Here is a 23,710-nt window from a genome sequence, read left to right on the forward strand (position 1 = left end):
AGTGTTATCAGTAAGTAAAGGTTATTGTTGACCCAAAATGATAAGAATTTAAAAATAAAATATTTGATTGTTAGGATACTTACAAGACTGTATGACTTTAATTTGTGCCACTTTAGAATAAAAATACAATTTACATTAAATGCAACCGGAATCTAATAGAGATGTAATCCTTAATATACAATTATGTATAATGCCTTCCAAAATTCTGTATCATAAGGAAGAATTTCAAACTTTAATTACCTACCTAGTACCTCTGTACAAATTAATTATTTCAATACCTTTGTACCTTTCTACAATATATTTTAATTTATCCTCAATTGCACACTTTGCTTTTATTCTTCTCTTCTTTTTTTCCACTTTCACTCCTAAGTGGAGCACGTGGACATCACCAGTTGCCTTCAGGACACCCTATCTCCAGCCAGCACTTTCGCCTTCTCCCACGTCAATCCAGCGCCCCTTAGTTCCGCTGAATTAATTAAATAAAATAACAATAAACATATTACAGAAAAAGTAGCTTTATGAGCACACAGAAAAAAGTGAGTATTTGGTTTATTAATTTATAAGTGGATTCCCTATATTGGGGACGAATAAATAGAAGAAAAAAAATTCTATGGAAAAAAGGAAATGTTTAAAAATCGGTAGAATTTCGGCTAAATTCGGTAGATCGGTAGATTTCAATCATTTTTTTTTTAATGTTATGTGAAATTTTGTAATGAAAAAGGGTACCTATAGAAATTTTAATACATACCCCCCTTCCCTCTATCTACCGAAATCTACTGATTTATTTTTCTGTACCTACCGATTTTGGCATGATGGAGGTTGGTAAGACTGGTTGTACCATCTTATTTAAATTTTGATTTTGACAGCTCTCAAATAAAAATATTTGTAGGTTATACTTAGTTTGACTTTTTTGCTGAAGTGTTCATTATTAAGTTAACTTAATGTAATATTGTAAATTATAACAATTATTTTCTTCTATTTGTGATATTTTTGCAAAGTCCGTGTTTAGAAAAAGTGCTAAAAATACAAAACATTGATTTTTCAACTCTAAAATGTTCTCAAGAAACTCAGCAATAGTGCTCAACTATATATGCCGCCCTAGAACTTGTAGAGGTATTAAAATATTTTGTTTAATATATTTTGGAGCACGGTAGTAGGTAATCTATTTTGGCAAGTAGGGATCAGAGGGTCTAAAACTGAACGTCTGACAACCCAAGTTGCAACTCACTGAATTTGAACACGGTGCGTTTTTGAAGAGACATTTAATAAATATTTGTAAAGTGCACTTCGGGGTATTTTTTATTCTTCTGCACACCTGGGCCGCGAATCCAAACGCTATCTTCATCGGTATATATTGAGTTGGTCTACGTACTCCAACTGTACCATCATCATGAATGTATATCACTTTAGTGCGTAAATATGTATACCGTAGGGTACGTGTCCCCTCAGCACACATACCCAAAACTTGAAGATTCAGGGTCAGTAGTGTTTCTTTGTAATACATAGTTATGCGGAAAGCAGCCAGCCATAGAAAAGTGAAACTGAGATAATAAGCACTTTTGTGAAAAAAGTAAATAATCAAATCTACCTAACAGTTGGTAAATTTGTTTTTTTTTTATAATACTAAAAATATTTAATTATGCGTTTGACCAGTTTTAATGATTTTTATAGTCTGGCTAACCACACATGTGTGCATTTTGCAGAAAACAGCCTGCCCTAGTAAAACTCTGATGTATGATGTGCCATTGTGTATTGAATGTATTATATTTCACTGAATTCATTTGTTAAAATATTTTTTTAAATAATTTAGTTGTGTGCTAAAGGAATTTTGATGATTTTTCCAAGTCTGGCTGACCAAACAACCTAAAATATTATGTATTTTGCAGAATACAGCCCGATCATATATTGAAAGATACCTCATTGAAACTTTGAATGTATGAGGTGACTTTCAGTATTAAAATGTATTTTTTTTATTACAGGTGTTTTTAAATTAATTAAGTTTTTATCCACTTAAATTTATTTAAGCGAACTAGATTTATAGAGTCATTAATCTTCCCATCTTGTGCTGTGGGTGTTTTCTCTAAATTGAGAAATGCCGTTTTTGTGATAAACACTATTTTCAGAAGGTTACATTATTACAGTTTTTTGTATGAGAGCAGCCTAGCTGTTTTTAACAGAACATAGAATTGACCTTACTTCACCTAATTACACCAATATCTCATTATTTCAAAATTGTGGACCTACTGCTTTCTGCATAACGATGTTCAATTTATCTTCAACTATACTGTCTTAGTGAAGGTATGGATTCCTTATCTTCCGATTATAATTGCCCCCCTGATGGTGCAAATAGCATTATTATTATTTGATACAAAAAGATACGATAATCAGTCATTCGCTTCAGGTCCAGGGACTAATTTTTTAAATTTATTTTATTTATTAAGGATATCAACAGTAATACATGTAAAAAAAATATGACAAATAAAATGTACAGAGAATAAAACCAATAACAGATATCCACAGAAATACATTAAATACTAGTACAATACATGCTAGTGTGTTTGTGTTAGTTTAAGTGTGTGAGAGGGTGGGTGTTATAATGGAATGAGGGTGGTCATGTGTGTAAATATTATTGCACAAGTGTCGAATATATAATATATTTTATAAGTATATTTCTATCAACCTAGCAGGGAATTAAACCCAGGACCTTATGCATGGTTAGACTTCAGAGTATGACTAAGTTTTGTTTTTTTCTAGGTGTTGCTACGCAAGCTGCTAAATGGGATATTTTAGCATCTGTTTGTGTTGAAAGGTTGCCTACGGTAACTCCCAACTTGAATAAATTCCAAAAAGAATATCAAGAGCTACTCAACACATTAGAAGTTGAAAAAAGCTGTAAATCAGACCATGAAATAAGACTAGAAGTTGAACGGTAATGGCATCCTATTTTCAGTACACGTTTTTACAAAACACATAATTTATGTTTAAATAATTAGTATTTCGAAAACTTTCATACTGCCTGGTCATATAAACGTCTCATCGTAATTGAAGACCTTGGTGGAAAAACAACAAATGTCACATACATAAAAGTTTACAGGAGAGCAACAAAACTTCTCAATTTCTAATGACACATGATTTGAATAACATAAAAAAACGTTTTATTTTTGTCAATATCTCTTTTCAAATTTAAAATACATAAAAAAATAATAGTGTGGCATTTGTTGTTTTTCCAAAAATTAGGCATATTCGTTGTTTTTCCACCAAATTGGTGGATAAAAAATGCACTAATCTTGTTAAAAAATGAGGAAAATGCTTAATTTATCTAATTAAGCATTAAAATTTTACTTGTAATATGTATTGAGGAATAAAACATTGATTTGTATTACATGGACGATGAAAATTTATTAAAAGAACAAAATTATTAAAAAAGGAAAAGAGAAAAAATAAAAATTGTATAACAAAAGATTTAAAAAATAATCGCTAACACCTTCACTATCCACTTCAATGTCGTCTTGCACAACATTATCACTTATTAAAATTTTCATAAAATATTTTATTTTCAGGATTTTGTAAATATTTTGTCAATTTTATCAAATCGTTTTTTTTGGTGGCCTTTATAGGTACCAAGACAGTGTATGCTGGCTTCAGTGTTATTTGTCGGGGAATTTTTTTTTTCGGACTAAAAATGAGTCCCATTGACCCATGAGGTTTTATTAACTCAAAGTTTTTTCCAAACAACGGCTTAAAGAATTGTTTCAAGGAATCTTTCATATCATCGATGATTCTGGCTTGACTAATATGCTATGAGTCAATCCTTTTACTTTGCAAATCTTATTTTTTTCTTTTTTACACTCATTAACAACCCTCTTTTAAGGTTTCTCTAAAGGTTTCTGAGATACTTGCACACTCAAAACATCCATTTTAAATAAAACAATTTAGCTTTAGTACAAAATAACCTAAAAATTGAACATTCACTTTTAAACTGCACACTAAAAATGACCTTTTAGAAAGAAAAATACTGTTTTAAACAAATCGTCAAGGACATTTGTTGTTTTTCCACAAACACGATATTTTTATCTAGTGATTTAGTGGGTATTGGTTGTTTTAACCTTATTTATAAACTAGTATCAGAAAGAGGGTGGGCACTAGATTTTGTTGTTTTTCTGCCAAGGTCTTCAATTTTTAAATTGTAATCTTTGCAGAAAAATACATTATGTTTTTTTAGTAATGTACATATATTTTTAACTTAATTTGTTTATAAGTAATCAGCGTACGCTTTGATTTTTCATAATTTTTATGTGTGCATCTATTAGTGAAATTTTTGCATATCAGAGTGGACTTAGACAATTTTAACAGGGTTGTATTTGTTTTTATATATTTTAATACCTGTAATATTGAAAACCGTAAACAACAAAAAATATTATTTTTTTTTGCGAAGAAATGTAAAGTTGAAGAGCAAAACATAATAATCAAATAAACAGTGAAAATAAGTCAATTCGTAATAAATGTGATGGGACAATAAAACAAAAAAAGGATCAAGTGTAAATCATAGTTCACCGTCTTCGCCAGACGTTTGAAATGCGGACATTTGTGAAGAAAAAACTAAATTATATCCTTGGCTTATCTGCAAAGAAGGAAAAATCGTAGATACTCGATAGATAATCATATTTAGAAACAAAGGTATAAAAAATCCTTCACAAAATTATGTGATGAGCTGATAATACCTTCTTCAGTCCCAACTTCCCCCCCTTCATCCTCCACCCTACCTACTTCACCAAAGGGGTGGCGGTGCGCCCCGGTACTTTTTTATTTAGGACTAAACTTCTGATCATCCTACCACTGAATTTAAATATCACACCTTTGTAGCAACCAGCCCCAACACCTAAAATTAACCCCATTCACACTTAAGTTTGATTTGAAATTAATGTTGAAATTTATTGCAAAAAAGGACTCGTATGACAACTAACAACTTACAATCGGTATCAAAAGTTAAAATGGCACATGGCCAAAGATCACACATATACCTTGTTACACAAAAAGTGTACTAAAGGGACTTACCAAAAAATCCCAATTATAAGCTAGAATTAAAAAGATTTTCAATATAAAAGAAATAATAGTCAGCCAGTTAGTATAATTGTAGCAATAAATTTGACTTTATTTTGACAACAGAAATGTACTGTGCCAAATATTACTTGTGCATTTATAACTTAAAATTTTTGAAATTATAAAATATATTGCTTGGCACAGGATTCCTCAATGAGGAATACATAAATTAAAAATACATAAATATCATTAACTCAGATTGGAATGTTCCCGTGCCATTAAAAGTAATTATTTGTTTTTTTATCCCAACTTCCAACAAAAAAATTATGTACAAATAAGTTTCATTGGTATAATGGTAAATCACTTGATGGTTCAATGGCTGGTGCCAATGACATGTCTTAAACCCTGTTTAATATTTTTTGCCTCATGTTATTTAGTAATTAATTTGTCCCTGTTGAAAGAATAATTGATTGAAAAGTAATTCTTAAAAGTTCATAACAGTTTAATGTTTTAATAGATTCGATAATGGGACATTACCTGCTATTGTTCACATTTTGTGATTTTTTTAAACTCGTGTAATGGCAGGACTAGGTATATCTCTTTCTCACACAAATGTTTGCAAGTGTATTGTGATTGCTATCTCTTTGCTAAATATGTGAAGTGAATAACCTGTCTATTTATTATGCCAGTGTGTTGTTCACTTCAGTGAATAACCTGTCTATTTATTATGTTAGTGTGTTGAATGCATATCATGTTCTTTTGTGCAACTTGACCTTTCATTATAAAGGATATATGCTGAGAAGCTGATGAAAGATGGAGCTAGCATTGATTCAGAAGATGTGAGCAAAATAACAGCGCAGGACTTTGAAGATGAGTGTAATGACGAGTTTGCCAAATTTAAACTTGCATCATTAGAAACAGGTCAGTTAATAAATAAAATTCGTACATTTGAACTATAAAAAATGAAAAAAAAAACGCTGCAATCAGCTTAGTATAGTTATTCTAGGACGTAAATATTTTTATAAGTGACCCAAAGTTGTCCCAAAGTATAAAGCTTGGTATAAATATATCTAATAATCATAAATTTTAAATCTAATAAGTAAGGCCCTAGGTATTTTAAAATGGTTATTCTGTATTTTAGAAGCAGACAAAACAAATGATATTAAATCTTTAGAGAGAAGCCTTCAGTCACACTTAATTCTCCTTGTCGAACAAACAATAGGTAAAGATAATCTGTTCCTCCTGCCTCAAGGTAAACACGCTAATGGGGAAACTCTAAGACAAGTAAGTAATATTCTAAAGTCAATAAATGTAGATATTCCTAATTATTATAAGGCAGTTTCATTTCCCGTCATAAAAAAACACCAGTCGCAGTGACATCAGGAGCTAATATAATTATAACATTGATCCCCATCTTCCAGAATAAGAATAAGGTAGTTTCAGCATGAGTTAATTTTTGGTATTTAATTATTTTCTGTAATCCTCTATAGAATAGCCCATACAAAGGGTTCATTAAAAATATAATTTTAAAAATTTAGTAAAAGTAATCAAACTTATCATTCAGAAAGTAGTCGACTACATTCGATGGGTAAATGTAGTCGACTGAAAGCCCGAATGCAGTAATGTAGTCGAATGAATTCACTCAGAATATTGGGTAGCCTCCTCCCAAGCCAAGGGTAAACATCTTTTCCAACTGAAACTAAATGTAACAGAAAAGCCTTGGTTTTCCAAAGTGATTCTGAACAAGTTTGAGACATCCTCCATATGCAGAATGCGCATTGGGCACTACTGCAATGGTTCTCACCTGTTCAGAATCCATGTCCGGGAAGATTTAAACCATGTTTTTTTTGGATGCCCCATAAATGATTGTTATCCTGATTTCCTATCCGACCTCTCTGATATTAATATCCCATTCCCTATTCATATTCTAACTCTCCTGTCCCCACCCAATAAACGTGTATTTAAAATCCTATGTAAATATCTAGTTGTAAATGGTGTAAAGCTGTAAATATGTTTTTTTTTTATATGTATATATTATATTAATTACTAACATACTAACTTGTACATATTATATTACTAACACATGTGTATATATGTAAAAAAAAAAACAAAAATACTCGACACTGGCCAGAACACCCAAGTTGAGATGTGAAAAGGCCATGAAAATACGAAGAAGAAGAATGAATTCACTCGACTACAAATAGACCAATGGGCGAGCTTTACGCCGACTATCGAATGAATGAGTAATTTCCAAACTAATGAATTCACTCGACTACAAATAGACCGATAGGCGTCCGTTAAATTCATTCGACTACAAATGGACCAATGGGCGAGCTTTACGCCTACTACTTTCATCGCCAACTAATTCGTTATTACGTACTGGGCGCTGGGATCTGGCGGACGTGATAGTTGAAATAAAATGCTTTTGTTTTTTGTAGTTATGTCAGCACAGATAAAATAAAAATGTATATTAATATAATCAATATATAAACTGCATCATTTTACAAAAACAATAAAATAAAGTGACGTTTGTTTATTGGTCTGCTGCTAGCCTATTTGTGTACTTAATAATAATAAAATTTATATCAAATCCATCCGATCTGAAATATCAACACAATAACAGCTGATTGTAGTTTTACATGCGTGACCTAAAGTATATACTCTAAGGACCTAAACAATAAATATGAAACAAAAATATTTTAATTTTCCTCCTTAGGCAGATAAATATTAGGTTATGTCAAGTAATGATAACCACAGACTATAATTATACCCATGTAAATATCCTAAATACCATAAAGTAAGGATCAAGGTTTACATTATTATTATTGCCATAGTTAAAAAAAAAACAAACTAACGTACCTAATGTTTGGATAATTTATATAGCGCCATTTTTGTGAAAATCACCTCCTATGTAGGTTTATAATTTGTTGCTCTACGGGTGGTATTTTTTAATTTTCAAACCATGTCTCCATTTTCCCTTTTGTTTGTTTGAATATCAGTATTAATTTGTTTTTTAAAAAAAATATTTTTTTGAATTACTTTTTTATTAAGGTTACATACAATAAACACTTGATTTTTATTATATTCACGTCCCGGCTTTCTAGAAATAAAATCCGTATTAGAACGTGACTTCTTTTTTTCATATAATATTATTAGTTTAAGTAAAATAAAAATTCAAAACATTTGAAAATATTCTAGAATGTAACCAACTCTAAGTTTTCATACAATGTAGGTATCGTTTTTTGCTTGTGTTCATATTACTACTACTACTACTACTACTACCATCACGCCATTTCCCCGTAGGGGTAGGCAGAGAGAATGGACCGCCACACACGTCTATCCTGGCATACACTCCTAGCCTCTTCCACATTCATACATCTTGTCATACATGCCCTTCGGTTCTGTCTGCTTTTGACATGACCAGACTTAAGATTTTGGTTTATCTGATCATGCCACGTCTTCCTTGGTCGTCCTCGTCTAACGTTGCCGTTCATTTTTGCCATATATACTTGTTTTACCATTCTCTCATCGTCCATTCGTTCTACGTGACCAAACCATCTCAGAGACCCTTTTTTAATCTTATCAATTATACTTGTCTCAGATTTACACTCTCTCCTGATTTCATCATTCGTAACCCTGTCATACATTGATTTCCCACACATTCGTCTAAGAGATCGCATTTCAACCGCGTTCACTCGGCTTTCATCCTTCCTCTGCCAGTTCCATGTTTCACTTCCATACATAAGTGTTGGGACTAAAACTCCGTTGTGCACTGCCAGTTTAGCTTCGATTGACATATTTTTATTAGAAATTACTGTGCTTAGTGCTCCGTTCATTTTGTTGCCCGCATTCACTCTTCTTTCAACATCTTTTTCTACTCTTCCATCTCTTGAAAACATGCTTCCCAGGTACACAAATTCTTCTACTTGCTCGAGACATTCGTTGTTTACATTTATTACGCAGTCAGTAACCTCACTATCCCTTTCAAATACCATCACTTTTGACTTACTTTCGTTCATCGCCAATTCGCTCTCCAGGCATACATCATACATTCTAGAGACTATTTGCTGCAAATCAGCCTTGCTGCTTGCTAACAGAACTGCATCGTCAGCATACAACAAGCAGCTTACTGAAAAATTATCCATTTTTGCTCCAATACCCATACATTCTATCTCTTTCATACAGTTGTCCATGTATAGATATGTGTTCATATTGTTATTCCTTTATATTTGTGTTGTTTTTAATTTTAATTTGTAAATCTGTCACTTGTTTTTGGACGATGTTATCACATTTTGGTAGAAGGCTCATGATTAATCGATTATTTCTTTCATTCGATTAGTAAATTTAGTCGATTATTTTCATCTCTACTCACAATAATTCAAAATATCCTTTGAATTAACAGGTTCACTGCCAACTCCGCCAGTTGGCGGAGTTAGTAAGCAGTTTCTAATCCATATTGGAGGATATATCATTTTTCCTTTTTCCACAAAAAAATATATACATGCCTTATGTTTCATTTTTTATTATTTCATCTCCAAGCCAATATGATAATAAAACATGTTTGATTTTTTAAAACTAATATACTAACCAATATATTTAGGGTTTATGAGGCGCCAATGTAATAAGAATTCCCCCATAAGAATTGCCTGTTTTTTTTTCATCAAATTCCTTCCAAAGATTATTACTGCAGGTAGATAGATCTCTCACTTAATTCAACTCTGCAAGCATGGGTATTAAACTTTTATTGAAATTTGGTGCTGAAGAGTAATGCTATGCATTTCGTGGACTGCAGGATGCACAACCATCTCCATCCTCCAGGATATAGAATAAGCAAAAAAACTCCATGACGTGCAGAAAAAAGATTCTGCCCTACCTCTGACATATTGCTGGAAAGAGGGAGTCAGGAAAGAATGTTGTCCTTCACTTGGCTCAGGACTGGGAGGAATGGAGGCGTATCATACACCTATTACCTGATATTCCCGAAGACCATGACGCTCAGCAAGAAAGAAGAAACCATTATTTTAATATATATTTTTACCTTTACAGACTGCTGAGCGAGTATTAAATGAGTCTTGTGGAGATAGTATCTCAGCTCAGATTTATGGAAATGCTCCCATGGGATTCTACAAGTACAAATATCCTAAAGAACAAAATGGGAAAACTGGTGCAAAGGTATTTATTTATTTACATACATAAGTCTATTATACATTATTTGAGACATAAGTCCCAACTCCATGGGACTAAAAATCCTGTGTTGAGATGGGACTAGCAATTAGTTGACACAGCCACATGAGTATATCACCACAAATATAGGATCAGAAACATAAAAAATACATATATATATGGCACATCAATATGGTAAACAGTAAACTCAACCATTCCGAAAATCATCAAGGAGTTTCCTACTCAAATCCCTCCCACTAAGGAAAATCCAGTCCTTAACTACTTTCTTGAAAATAGTTTTTGTCCTCAAGAGTTTAATACGTTCTTCCAAAATATCGAACACTCTCAGTGCAATAAATGAGAGATGTCTGAGCAAAAGTCGTACAGGTTTTGGGTATGAGGTATAAAATAATAATATGATACATAGATTATTTGTAGTATTCTTTAATAATATTTATGCTTCCACTTTTAATTTTGTTGTATCCCAACTCAACACAGGGCTTTTGGCCTCATAGAGTTAGGGATACGTTATTATTTGTTTGTAATATATATATATATATTTGAATAGATATACTAGACCTAGATATATGGTACTACTACTACTATTACCACCATCACGCCATTTTCGTAGGGGTTAGCGGAGAGAATGAACCGCCACACATGTCTATCTTGGTATACATTCTTAGCTTTTTCCACATTATAAGTCTTACGATACATGCCCTTCGGTTCTGTCTGCTTTTGACATGACCAGACTTAAGATTTTGGTTTATCCGATCATGCCACGTCTTCCTTGGTCGTCGACATATGGTTATTTTCACAAACATCTGCAGATACATAGTACTTAATTATCAGAGCATGTTTAACAATATCTTCATTTTATTGTCATTCCATAACCCGTGAATTGCAATCCAACATTAATTTAAATAACAAATGTCTGATTTACAACTGTAAAATTTATTTATTTATTTGACAATTTTAGTCTGCATTACTTTACAGGTTGTTTAACTCAATGCAGACTGAAAATATAAGGGAGAAATTAATGAATAGAAAACAGATAGCTGCTAAACTGCCGACATGTACAGAAAAACAGGTCCATATTATCTGCAGAAGCCGTATTCAGCAAGCAAATTGCCCTATTAATGGGTGAATTCTGGCTTGCATTCGTACGGCTTCTGGGTGCATAAAACAGTGCACGAGATCTCGCTCTAGTATAATTATTGGGAACATACAAACTGATCTCTTTCAGTATATTTGGATTATATATTGTACTTCTAGAAATCAGCTTATAGAAATGTTTCCCAAGAAAAATTTGACAATGAGACTCGAGGGTGTTGTAATCCAGCATCCCTGCTAGAAATAATGATGGATACAAGAATGAATAATTATTATTTTCTTTAACATATAAGTATTGCAAAAATCGCCTTTGAAGCTTCTCTTTTTCAAGGATATGGTTTGATTCAGAAGGGTCCCAAATTATGGAACAGTATTCTAGTATGCTGAGTACTAATGTATCATACAATGTGGGAATTGCAGTAGTATTATTGAAATATCTAGAGTTTTGAAGTACTAATCCAAGCATCTTACTAGATTTATCGACATCACTAATAATATGTCATTTAAAACTATGATAAAATGACTATCATTTCATTTAAATATCATACTGAAATCAAAACAAGATATTTTCATCGGCCCACAGTGATTCATACTAGAGCTAGCTCTCCTAAATTATTTTCTGATGAAAAATCTCAATCTTTTCCATGGTTGGATTCAAACTTTGGTTTATTAAAAAAATTTATACAATTTGTTATTATACTATTAAAAAATTTAATTATAAACATTTCTGTTTTCATAAATTATAAGGCATAAATGAATGTGTTAAAAAAATGAAATTAAGTTGTGGTAGACCAGGGAACCTCAGATCCGGAGTCCACAACACTATCACGAGACTACAACCCGTTTCTAAATATTTAGTAATCAGCAGGAATCAAGTGATTCCTTATAATCATTAAAATTCTAGTTCTTTTTTTAAATAAAAACTGCTATCTGATAGTAAATTTTAAATCTTAGTGTCTTTATTTTACACAGGTATTCTTTTACTACGCTCGCTACTCTTCGGGGCAAGTAAAGAAAGATTCTCAGTACAAATGGCTGAAAAGGTCAGAACTCCAGACAACACTCCCACAGGCATATATATCTTCCATAAATGAATTTTTAATTGAAGAACGAGCGTAAATAAAATGTCGATAATATTTGTAAGTATGTAGTTGCTAATGAAATAAATTTGCAAAAATTATAAGCCTTTTAAATCCCTATTTCTAGTTAATTCTTCATAAATTACCAAATAGCTTTTTGACCTAAAAAAAAATTATTTTTTTTAGGTTTGGTTTTCGAATTTTATTACTAAATTTAATATTCTACGCATTTTGTTATTTATTTTTACATAAGTAATAATTTACTAACATGTTTTTTACTACGATAGTTTATTGAGTATTTTAAATCCCCTTCATAAAGCAGATTTCAAAATGACAAAGTAATTTTTCTCATTTTTAAGTGTTACAAAACCATGATTGACCTCTCTATCTTGGCAAAGAATAACATTTGGGGCCTTACTTAAGCCCGGGCTGGTATTCTGAACTGAATTGCGCGAAAGAGATCGCTCTGTTAGCGTGTATTTAGTACGTAAATATATGTTGAAAATGTGTTTTCTATGCGCACTTTCGCATTCAGAATACCACCCCTGGTATAGTTATGTCTAGGAATATGCATAATCTATCCAAATTAACTTTCGTTAAGTGATATTTTTTTTTTTCAAAAATAGTTACACATATGTATGTTATAATATTATGTTTATAAACACAACTGCTTAAAAATATTGAAATACAATACATATTGCACACAGGAAGAAATAAAACAATGTTTGACTTTCGTAGCATTTTATTTTCATTTTCCTTAACAGTTTCATAAATATGAGAGTTGACAATGCAACAGTGTTTAATTTCATTAATTAACTGTCAAAACATTTAGCGATCTCGGCAATCGTTAATTTATTGCAATTAAAACAGCACGATGAAAGGAAGGCATTTCTCATAAAATACGTTTATATATAATCAACTAATATATAGATAAATTGTCAGAATGCTTCCTAATATAATTTGTTAAAAGTTAAAACATTTTAAAAATTTAATAATTGGACAAGGAGACAATTAATATGACGTCACATAACCTTGCGTAGAAATGCAATAAGTATGCAAGTTCTTACTCGACTAGCATACCGAGTGCAGTACAATATACATGAAATCAGTATACAAGTCTAGCTAAGTTCTCACGTAACTAGCATAACTGAGTTAATCAGTATTTTAAGTTCTTACTTCACCGAGTGCAACAAATATTTACATGTCTAGAGCTGTTCTCACATAACTAGCATACTGAATGTAATCAGAATACAAGTATAGGTAAGTTCTCATTCAACTAGCCTACTGAATGCAATAAGTATGCGAGTCTAGCTAAGTTCTCACTCGCCTGGCATACTAATACAGAGCAAATCACGGTCGGTCGGTTGTGCCACGTCATCGTCACAAGCTAAAAGGGGCGAGGGTTGTCTAAAATGACAATATATATTATATTATATAATAATGAATATCTGAATTGATATTTTCACTTATATTTAAACTCTAAAATCATTTGGTGAGTGACATTTTGATTTTTTGCTTTTTCTTTAGCGGAATACCTTACTGATCGGCACAAGGGGAACGTCCGAGTGAACCATTTCCGACTATCCGTCAACTTAATATTTTATTATGATGGCACGCTTATATTTTAAAGTTGATCTTATATACCTAAAAAGTTCTACGCCGAAAATGTCAGCCAATGGTGCTACATTCTTCTAAAGAGAAAAATTCAACAATAAATAGTAAACACTAAAACCTTAAATTCATCTTGTCCGATAAGTGAGGAAATGTCTAAATAAAGACTTAAGTACTGGTGCGATAACATACATCAATAAGGAAACACAATTCAGAGAAGGAAACAGTACAACATATTGCTTTGTCTTGACATGAGAATTTTCATTATTGTCATTTTTGTATTTGTAATTGAGTTCAAATTATCATACTAATCCACGGCAACATACAAGCCTTACTATAATAATCACTATTTCCGAAACCATTCTAAATTGGAAACTAGCAATTTACACACATTTGCGGGTTTTTGTACGTTCAAGCAGTGGGATCTATAATTATTTATTATTAAAATCACTTTGACATTTTGAGTTGTCAACTTTCTATATTTAAGAATGTCCATTCACTTTCGCGTAACCGAAACACGTGTGTACAAGCGAAGACTTGTAATGGGTCTGTTACGCCTAATTCTATTGCCCTATCTGGCCGATCGTTCCGGTCGCCGCGGCGTGAAAAAAATGCAAAAAATGTCAAAACAGCCACTGTACACTAAATAGACTGGCGATAACAATTGTCAGGGTATTTACAGTGATTAAGTGAGGGTGAGATTCTGGTGATAGCGGGGGGGTGGACGAGGGGGCAGAGTCCACGGGGGGGAGGGTCACAGCCCCTCGCGCTGCGGGACCCAGATGCTCGGACCACTTTCTCCCGCTATTACTTCCTTTACCTTGGCGTAAATGTCTTCTGGAGTATCCCCTGTCACCACAGCTGAGGAAGAATGTCATTTATTACACATCTCATCAACAACTCTATATGTACTTGTACTGTATATTTCAACCAGCTTACCGGTGAAATATTCTGCAAACTCTTGCTCCATTTTAATTGCACGTTCATATGTTTTACGAGCCTGCTCTTCTGTCATTCTTTTGTTCATTTCCCTACAAAAAAATCCCCCAAAAATTATGTGCAATGCTTTAAAAAGGAGAATGGCAAAATCAAAATAAAATTAATCTTACATTATGGATTCAACACTCTTTGGTTTGAGGAATATTGCGATGGGGTATAATTGGGCTACTTGAAGTCGCTTAATGGCATTTCCACTGACATCTAGAATACAATGTTTACCCTGAAAAAAACACATGGCTAGTAAAAATCTTTACAATCAATGCTGTATTATGAAACACTTAATAGTCTAAATTTGAGCAGTACATTTCGTTTCAGTTAGTACATATAAGATTAAACTTTTATTCTCAATGATGCAATTTTACTCTCATATTGTAATATTATATTTTTTAAAAAAGCTTTAAGGATCAGAGTCACATTATAAGCAATTCAACCTGAGTTATAGAAGAGAATATTGACCAAGAGTTGGTTAGAAATTTATCAATAACATAAACAGCCTACAGTATTCCACTATGAAATAACGCAAACATTAACAGCCCTTATGGGAATAAGGATGAGGCAATAAATATGATTCTTACCTTTTCTGCAACTTGTTTAACCGAGGCGACAGAAGTACCGTACAAGTTCTCATTGTACTGCCCCGCTTCTATAAACAAGTGGTTCTGTATATCTCTCTCCATCTGTTCTCGGCTCGCTACAAAGTGGTAGTCGCGTGCATCCACTTCGTATTCCCGTTTTGGTCTAGTTGTATCTGCATCATAAAAAAATAATAGTATGATACATCGATCGTCCAGTTTATTAATAAAACGGGTCCGAAAAAAATAGATTCAACTTAAGTATGAGATTTATGTAAATGTTTTGTTTTGTATGTGTTTATGAATATGTTGCTTGTAATTTGCAATAATCTTCTTCGATGGCGCTACAGCCCAAATCGAGCCTTGGCCTCCTTCAACTTTTGCCTCCAACTCCGCCTGTCCTCAGCAGCCATTTTTCAATTTGCAACTTGTAGAAGCTGTGCTGCATCCTTTTTTATTTCATCCTCCCACCTCGGTCTGGGTCTTCCAATCCTTCTTTTACCCCCTGGATGTCCAGTCATGACTCTTAGTTACTCGCGCATCAGGCATTCTCTGTACGTGTCCAGCCCATCTCAACTTGAGCAGTTTAATGTGCGTTGAGATAATAGAGGTTTCATATATGCCGTATAATTCGGCATTTTGCCTAATGCGCCACTCTTCTCATCTTTCACGGGACCACAGATTCAACGAAGAACTCTCCTTTCAAATATATCCAGCAATTTGTAATAATAATATTTCCAAATAAATCAAATGAAATAAACCCGCTTCTAGAGGTATTTGTTCTTGTAATTTACATATTGTTCTTGTATCGGTAATTTCTGTTAAGTGACGTTTTTAAAATTGTTCAGATGTATTAATCTGTATCGTTTCATAGAATGGATTTTCTTTATACGTATTTTTTAAATGATAGAAAAAAGGAAAATTATGTAAACCAAATGAGAAATTAAAAATACTTTTAAAAAATAAGACATTTATATATATTACCGGCGCAACAATGATATATTTACTATGTAGTGGTATTTGTTTAAGGAGAAGAGTTACTTAATATGTACGATTCTATAAGATAACTTACGTGGAACACAGCTTCCAAATTTCTCAGGAAATTCTGATATAAGATCATCATTCACTCTGTCTTTAAGGGGACCGAGAATTATAACTGGTCGGGTGTAGCTTATAGTTAGTTGCTGTACAGATTCATATGATAATACAGCTTCCTCTTGACCTGCAAACATTAGAGAGAACATTAACTAAACATCAACATGTTTCGGAGTAATTTGTTTCTATAAATGTTTATTAAAAAAAGCTTTATTACGCAATAAGAATCTACGCACTTTTTAATGTTAAAAGCAAATAACCTTTCCTTTTCTCTAAAGCGTCAATTTCTGAGTTTATCAAACTTAATGTTTATTTCCTAGCTATATAAAGATTTTTTCTACCTTGAATCTAACGTAAAACATTTTTACTATACTGAGGGGATGAATGATACATTTAAATGGATACTAACACATAATTTATTAGGTATAAGCATCTTATACAACAATTTACATAATTAAGTTGAAAACTTTATAAGATACGTTGGATAGTATAATAATCTCAGTAATTATTTGTCGGGAATCGAACCCGAGTTGTATAGAAGCTCGTGCAGTATATGCACTGGCGACACATCGTGATGTACACCGTATGGTACAAGTCTCATTGACTCGAAATTGTAATGAATATTCCAAAAGTCAGCGTACATGAAAGTGTAACCCCTTTCGGCGGTTGTCTAGTAAAATAATTGCCTTAAACCTAATTGTATAAAGAACATTGAAAGCTGTAACTACGAGAGAAGCTTCCGGGTAAGTGAATTTACCGAATATGAGGATAGTGATATTCAGTAACGGAAGAATAATGAATGATAATAACAAAAATTGTGATTGTGCATGCACCGACATTGAGACTATTTCGTAATAAGTCTTTTTAAGTAAGAACGCTTCCCGACTGCAGAGAGCGATGCGGAGTGCACTAAAGCAAATGCAAAATATTTGTAAATAGAAAAATGAAAAGAAAAAAGATTTAGTGCTGTATAGAGCGTGCTGTGCTATTGCATGCGCGGACATGCAGACGAATGCCTTCTGCCATCGCCAGCGGTGATGCGCTAACATGAGAACTAAGAAGATGAACAATTGCCTTACAGTGCTTCCAGTGGCCACGGTACCTTCCAATTAGGTTACACGATGAAAACAGTAATCATGAATCCAAAATATATCTAATATACATAAGAAAAATATTTGTTAAAACGTGTTTGCAAGATCACAATACAACAAGATAATGTTAAAAGAAGTGAATATTTGAAAGAAAGGTCTCCCCGAAGTGGAAGTACGGTACTGAAGTAACGAGTAACAAGGCAGTGATGAGGTCGGCCACGGGCGAGTCTACCAGAAGAGGGTAGACAAGGCGCGGGGTGGTGTGGGCCATTCAGAAGACCAGACAGTTGCGAGGAATGAGAATTAATTTGTTCCAACTGTTATTCAATGAGCATCTACTAGATCTAAAGTAATGACGGGACATGATAACAATGCGGGAGTTCTACGGCACGCGCAAACTACACTTTACTCCCCGTCCTGTGACGGGCACGGGCACGGGCACGAGCACTTACTGTCGTCTTCTAGATATATGAGCGTAATCTCCTCCATCAAGGGAAGTTCCACTCGGTACAAGATCTCTCCTACGTACAAACAGTACAAACACAGTTACATCACTTGAGGTTTGCGTATGGGCGGCCGCTATCGGCAACTAGAAGCACCGTACAGTCACTGTGCATGCAACAGCAGCCTCGCACCTCTCCCTCTCTTATTTCTCTTTCTCTTAAGACACATATCATTCTTATTCGTAGACTTCATTTTGCACAAATGAAAACAAGCGTAAGCCCGCAACAATGCATAAATAAGCTGATATGAAGTGTCGAGACACAAAACCAGTTTATAAATTATATATCTAAGTCCAGTGACAACTCGCAACATTTGTTGGAAAAACATGAAAACATCGAGATTAGACAGACAATAAATTCTACTATGTATTTGGTGTATTAATAGCATCTCTAGAAATGCTTAATTTATTTTAGCCAAAAACCACATAACTAGGGTAATAGAGACAAATGCAATAACACATCTTTTATGCCTACGATTCTTTTAGAATCCAATACAGAAAAAAGCATTTAGTGTGTTAAATCTTTCAGTCAATATTTGACCAGTAATACAGAGTTGTTAATCAAATGAAAAAGTACAACAGTTATCTATAAATGCAAGGAAACATTTTTATAAACTCAATTTATTTTGTCTTCATTATCTTATCGCAAATGTTGATGAAGAATGTAGAAATGATTCTAAAGGAATACTTCTACAACATATACTGTAAACGGTTCAATAATCTACAACAATTCTAAGCCGTATGATCGGCCACTTCTAAATATGTATGAAATCACAAGATCTAACACATATTGATAAAACAAAACCCCTAAGTTTTGGGTAGATTGTTTTCCTTCATCCTTGGAATCAGTATGCAGTTAGTTGTTACACCTTCCTCGTGCAGAAATATACTCCATATATATATATATATATGTCTTTGATGTTGTAGCATATTTTAAGGCATACATTTGCACATGTTTAGTGTTATTTTCAACAATCGGATATCCATAAAAATTATAACAAAAAGGTTCCATGGTCATCTTTGTGCATGAAATTAAATTAACCCGACTAAATATTTAAAAATCTGAATGATTTATTTTTAATAGATTGATTACAGATTTGTAAAACATACCTTCAGCATTATTAGCATCATCCTGAGTGTAGCATAGCATGAATGCTAAAAATAAATAAAATACATTTTCAAATATATTTTCTCGGTGTCATTGAACTAATTTCATATTTTTTTGGACCGAAAATAGTGTAAAAACTCACATTTATTACATACTAAAATAACATACTTTTTAATGACACATAACTTTGTACTTTCTGGTTTCAATTTTTTTTTTAAATAGGAACTATGTAAAATTAATAAATAAATATCTGTCAGAAAATATGATCACGGTGACAGGATAAATAAAATGGCAAAGGAAAATATAATATTGTGAACAGGTATTGAATCAGCACTGCCCAGTGAGGATAGAGGAGTATTAAGTATCGAATGCTAGTTTGTGTGTTGCGAACTTACGTTCTTGATCAGAACCATCTTCGGATTTAGCATCGTCTCGACTCTTCATGAAGGGGAAGCGTCTGCTGAAGGAGAGTGTCTTTTTTTTTCGTTCTAATGTTGACTGTTGCTATAAATCAAATCGATAAATATTTTAAGAATAAAACAATTCATTTTAAACAAAATCTTATTATTTATATATATATCTTCATAGGATTTGGTTCAAATTAATTTAACAGTATTATGTAGATGCAAAAATACATCAAATTAATTCATTGATCGAAAGATATTTGCTGAAGTTTAAAATGGACTGATGGATAATCAAAATCGCTGGAAGTATTGGGTGTTAACATGTTGTCAGTTTTTTTAAAAAATTTAAAAATGAGTACCAAAAGTCAAACAAAATGGTAAAAGTTATACATCATTAAAAAAAATCATTTTGTTGTCAACAAATTTGTCAATAATGTATTCTCCTTATTTGTTTTCTCCTTTATTCCCTTGATTGAAGGGATGTCGAAAATGCTTACTTTCGTCTACTTGACATTCCATTTTGGAGGCTTGTAAATCAAATAAAATAATACATGTAACGTAAAAGCAAACACAATATCTTGTGGAGCAAAAAAAATTTTCTTTCGAATGATGCACATATTTATGACCTTTATCATTTTGTTTTACTTTTGGTGCTCACTTTTTAATTTGGAGAACAATGGACACAACTTATGTTAACACCTAATACATTGGCTATTAGTCAATGTTTTAACATTGTTGAACAATATTGTTATAGATAACTTATATACGTAGTATTACTTTGGTAATCCCCAAGCCAGGTCCGAGATTTATCTTTAAATTAAAATACGGAAATATCACATACTACGAATACCAATAAAAATATGTGAAACGGATTTATAAAAATTAATTGTATTTTCAAAATCAATATGGATATTGTGGAGAAATGTTTTCATACACAACTTTCAAAACCAAATTGTTAAAAAATGTGTCAACCAAAACGTGACATGTTTGGCCTTGATAATTGTGACATCAAGATTTTTGGAAATGTTCTACTTAAATTTAAACGGTCACAAACAAAGAACAAAATTCAACCAAATTGTGACTTATTAGGGGCCTGGCCAATGCATAGACCGTTTTTGTGGGAATTTAAAATTATAAATTTGAAAATATTTTTTATGGTACTAATAAGTACAAAAAATTTTTTTTTACTCCACAGTATTTCGTAGACCCTTGTTAATTTAAAATTGTAAAAAAAAGTGATATCTCCCTATTGCTGTAAATATATCTTTAATGTATCTTGCGCTATGGGAAATTATTATTGATGAATATTAGAGTTTTCTTCTATTTACAAAATGTTTTGAAAGTCAAACCTTTGAAATATGTTTGTGGAGTAAATACCCTTTTCTGAAATTTACATAGAAATAATTCATCAACAAGTCAATCAAGAAATAGATTATGAAAAATTCGAATAATTATTGATTACTTTTTATACACCTCTTTTTGTGATATGTAAATTACCACCAGGGCATATTTGTACATACGCAGTTGATATTTGGGATGCTTTCGATACCGACACAGATATATTGATGACATTTTTGTGTTTCCAATTTTATATCGGAATTGGAAATATGTAGAAGTGTGCACTAACCGGAGTTGGCTGTCCCTGGAACTTGACTTGGCGATCTCGAGCCCTTTGTTTCCTCTCCCACCTCCTCTTGGAGGGGACTATTCCTATGACCTCAGAATCTGCCGTTCCATCTCCCGCAAGCCTTCTGGAACATGTGACACTTAGGACTTTCGGAAGAAATCAACAACTTAACCGAAATAATGAGATTCAACTCGTCATCAATAGCGAAGCATTATGGCTCTTATCTTGATTAAATATATAATTGAAAATGTAATGTGAAATAAGCATCATTATCAAAATAAATCCTTTTTGTCATACGAGGCTGATCCAGCCTAACCATCAACCTCAAGGTTTTCTTGAGAATTTCAAGGTAAAATTTCAAACTTACGAATCTAGCTCAGAAATACATAATTAAATTAATGTTTTTTAATTTCTCAACATGTTTCACACATTCTATGCAAAATAGGCTGCGATAGTCAATAGTCTTATGCATGTTATGTTTATATATCCACCATGATCAGGACAAAGGCTTCAAACCACAATTCTGGTCAAATTAATTGCGCAGGTCTTATACACATTCTGGCACAAGAATTTAAGCCAATAAATGTTTGCAATTCAAATCCTTTTTCTGAAATGTGTATAAGACCTAAGCAATCGGTTCAAAAAACATTTCATATAGTAAAATTGCTTTTTCCAGAATGAGGATCTTCAGCCCCGCGGGAAATTGGATACAAATGTTTTCTCATACGCGATAAAAATTAGAGCATTTAATTTAATAAGTTTCTTGAAAATGTACTAAAAAAATATTTTAATAAAAACGAACTACTTTGAGCGACGTCACTAGTTCATATGAATCAACCAATGATAAGGGAGTTGTGGAAGATTTCCGGTTTACTTATCGCCAACGGACCAATCGGCAGAACTGACCGAAAAGAAACGGAAAAGAACTTGAGACATCACACGCGGAGTAATTTCGGAAATACAAAACTTAAAAAAAACATAGCGCTGATAATACATAAAAAATTTTAAAAAATATATTCGGCTTAGTTTGATAATCTATTAACAAATAGAAAAAAAAAATTAAACCACTAAACTTCTTCATTGTGGTTTGAAGCTTTTGTCCTGAACTCATTCGATATGCATGCATGTATAAACATACATAATATGCACATGCAAGTACATATATATTTTTTTTAATGTTCGCTTCACAATAAAAAAACAAAATAAAACATCGCATATATACGCACAGGCCGTACCTAATGTGGGTTTTTTTTTGGTAATTTTATATAAAAATGTTGATAAAAGATATTTACAAATGTACTTTTTGATGTATCAAAAAACATTATGTAATGTTAACTAACCCGAATTAATACGAGCGTGAAACACTATCCTCACTCCTCCTGTTTTTAAGTAAATATGGTTACGTTGACTATATTTTATATCAGAATGGAATAAGCGGTGTGCGGAATTAATGGCAAATTTTTTATTAAAAAAATAGTTTATAAAAGAAACAAAATCCTCATCCTTGAGGGGTTAATGTATATATATGTAGTTGGATAATTTATATAGCGCCATTTTTGTGAAAATCACCTCAAGGGCGCTGTACAATAAATAAATATCCCAGCACGTCTTACAGCTACCAAACGCATGGACAATTGGGATTCTATACAATAGTTTACATAAATGTATACCTTAACACATTTCCATACAAAATTACTGATTTATACAGTTTTTATTTTCTCCTGTAAAGTTATCATTTTGTAACTTACGCTTTATTCTAACTAAGGCAACGATAATGATTTTTGGAACACAAAAATTTAGTTAAACACTTTGAGGTTGATTATTTATCGCCCCCTTGAGATTTCATCCCATTGAAACAAACGAAAAATTAATACTTTTTAAGGATATTACCTGGCCTGCCACCATTCATCATCTGATGCATTTGTTACATGAAGTATATCCCCGTATCTAAATGGTAGTCCCCGGGAAGGTAGACCGTCATCTCTGATAGGGTCGTAGTCAAACAGAGCTCTGGAAGATACAAAATACATACTTTTCACTATATTAGCTAAAAAAAGGGATATATGGTGACTAAAGCAGACGCATTTGTGGATATTTAAAAATTCATTTTAATTCATGTGTAATCGGGTATCATAACAGCCTTTTTTTTTTTTTTTTTTTTTATATTTAGGCAATCCATCCTAAGAAGGATGATTTCTGCCAAGAGTACAATTTATTTAGATGAATAAAAATCAAAAAACATTTTTGAAAAAAAAACTAAAAATTTATCGTATTTTTTGAGAGGAAGCTTCCTATATGGTGGATAA

At 32.5% G+C, this 23,710-nt stretch overlaps 2 protein-coding genes across 14 annotated transcripts in view; one reads left to right on the forward strand and one right to left on the reverse strand.

Annotated features, from left to right (window-relative positions):
* Positions 1–361: 361 nt before the first annotated feature.
* mRpL46 (mitochondrial ribosomal protein L46) lies at positions 362–12,493 on the forward strand. Of its 3 annotated transcripts, none has more exons than XM_088228086.1 (6): positions 362–536; positions 2,755–2,929; positions 5,828–5,961; positions 6,182–6,324; positions 10,087–10,212; positions 12,289–12,493. In XM_088228086.1, the coding sequence occupies exons 3-6, from the start codon at positions 5,847–5,849 to the stop codon at positions 12,433–12,435; spliced, it is 531 nt and encodes a 176-aa protein (XP_088084212.1). In that variant the 5' UTR covers positions 362–536; positions 2,755–2,929; positions 5,828–5,846; the 3' UTR covers positions 12,436–12,493. The 3 variants fall into 3 exon arrangements, with proteins under 3 accessions (XP_088084212.1, XP_088084211.1, XP_088084213.1); XM_088228085.1 differs by lacking the exon at positions 362–536 and adding an exon at positions 872–1,113; XM_088228087.1 differs by lacking the exon at positions 362–536 and adding an exon at positions 1,101–1,478.
* A 1,786-nt stretch (positions 12,494–14,279) lies between these two features.
* dlg1 (MAGUK family member discs large 1) overlaps positions 14,280–23,710 on the reverse strand; it is a 146,759-nt gene continuing 137,328 nt past the window's right edge. For 9 of the 11 annotated variants that reach the window (XM_088228075.1, XM_088228074.1, XM_088228079.1 and 6 more), the window contains 9 exons: positions 23,295–23,414; positions 21,405–21,525; positions 19,769–19,877; positions 19,376–19,420; positions 16,650–16,799; positions 15,581–15,753; positions 15,116–15,225; positions 14,946–15,037; positions 14,280–14,867 (listed from right to left, as the gene is read on the reverse strand). In XM_088228075.1, the coding sequence (XP_088084201.1) occupies positions 14,761–14,867; positions 14,946–15,037; positions 15,116–15,225; positions 15,581–15,753; positions 16,650–16,799; positions 19,376–19,420; positions 19,769–19,877; positions 21,405–21,525; positions 23,295–23,414 (1,027 nt within the window). In that variant the 3' untranslated portion in view covers positions 14,280–14,760. Of the gene's footprint in view, positions 14,868–14,945; positions 15,038–15,115; positions 15,226–15,580; positions 15,754–16,649; positions 16,800–19,375; positions 19,421–19,768; positions 19,878–21,404; positions 21,529–23,294; positions 23,415–23,710 lie in introns of all 11 variants that reach the window. The other 2 variants (XM_088228072.1, XM_088228082.1) reach the window with 1 other exon arrangement.

Source organism: Micrasema longulum, unplaced genomic scaffold (genome assembly GCF_059751315.1).
Source record: "Micrasema longulum isolate JH-2025_06_02 unplaced genomic scaffold, ASM5975131v1 h1tg000560l, whole genome shotgun sequence".
NCBI lineage: Eukaryota > Metazoa > Arthropoda > Insecta > Trichoptera > Brachycentridae > Micrasema > Micrasema longulum.

What these genes read in the sequence shown, in the direction of transcription:
- mRpL46 (XM_088228085.1), top strand. Translation starts at nt 1,053, where the DNA reads ATGTTCTCAAGAAACTCAGCAATAGTGCTCAACTATATATGCCGCCCT. An exon ending in CCGCCCTAGAACTTGTAGAG is followed by an intron (nt 1,114 to 2,754) that starts GTATTAAAATAT and finishes GTTTTTTTCTAG; the next exon opens with GTGTTGCTACGCAAGCTGCT. An exon ending in ATGGGAAAACTGGTGCAAAG is followed by an intron (nt 10,213 to 12,288) that starts GTATTTATTTAT and finishes TATTTTACACAG; the next exon opens with GTATTCTTTTACTACGCTCG.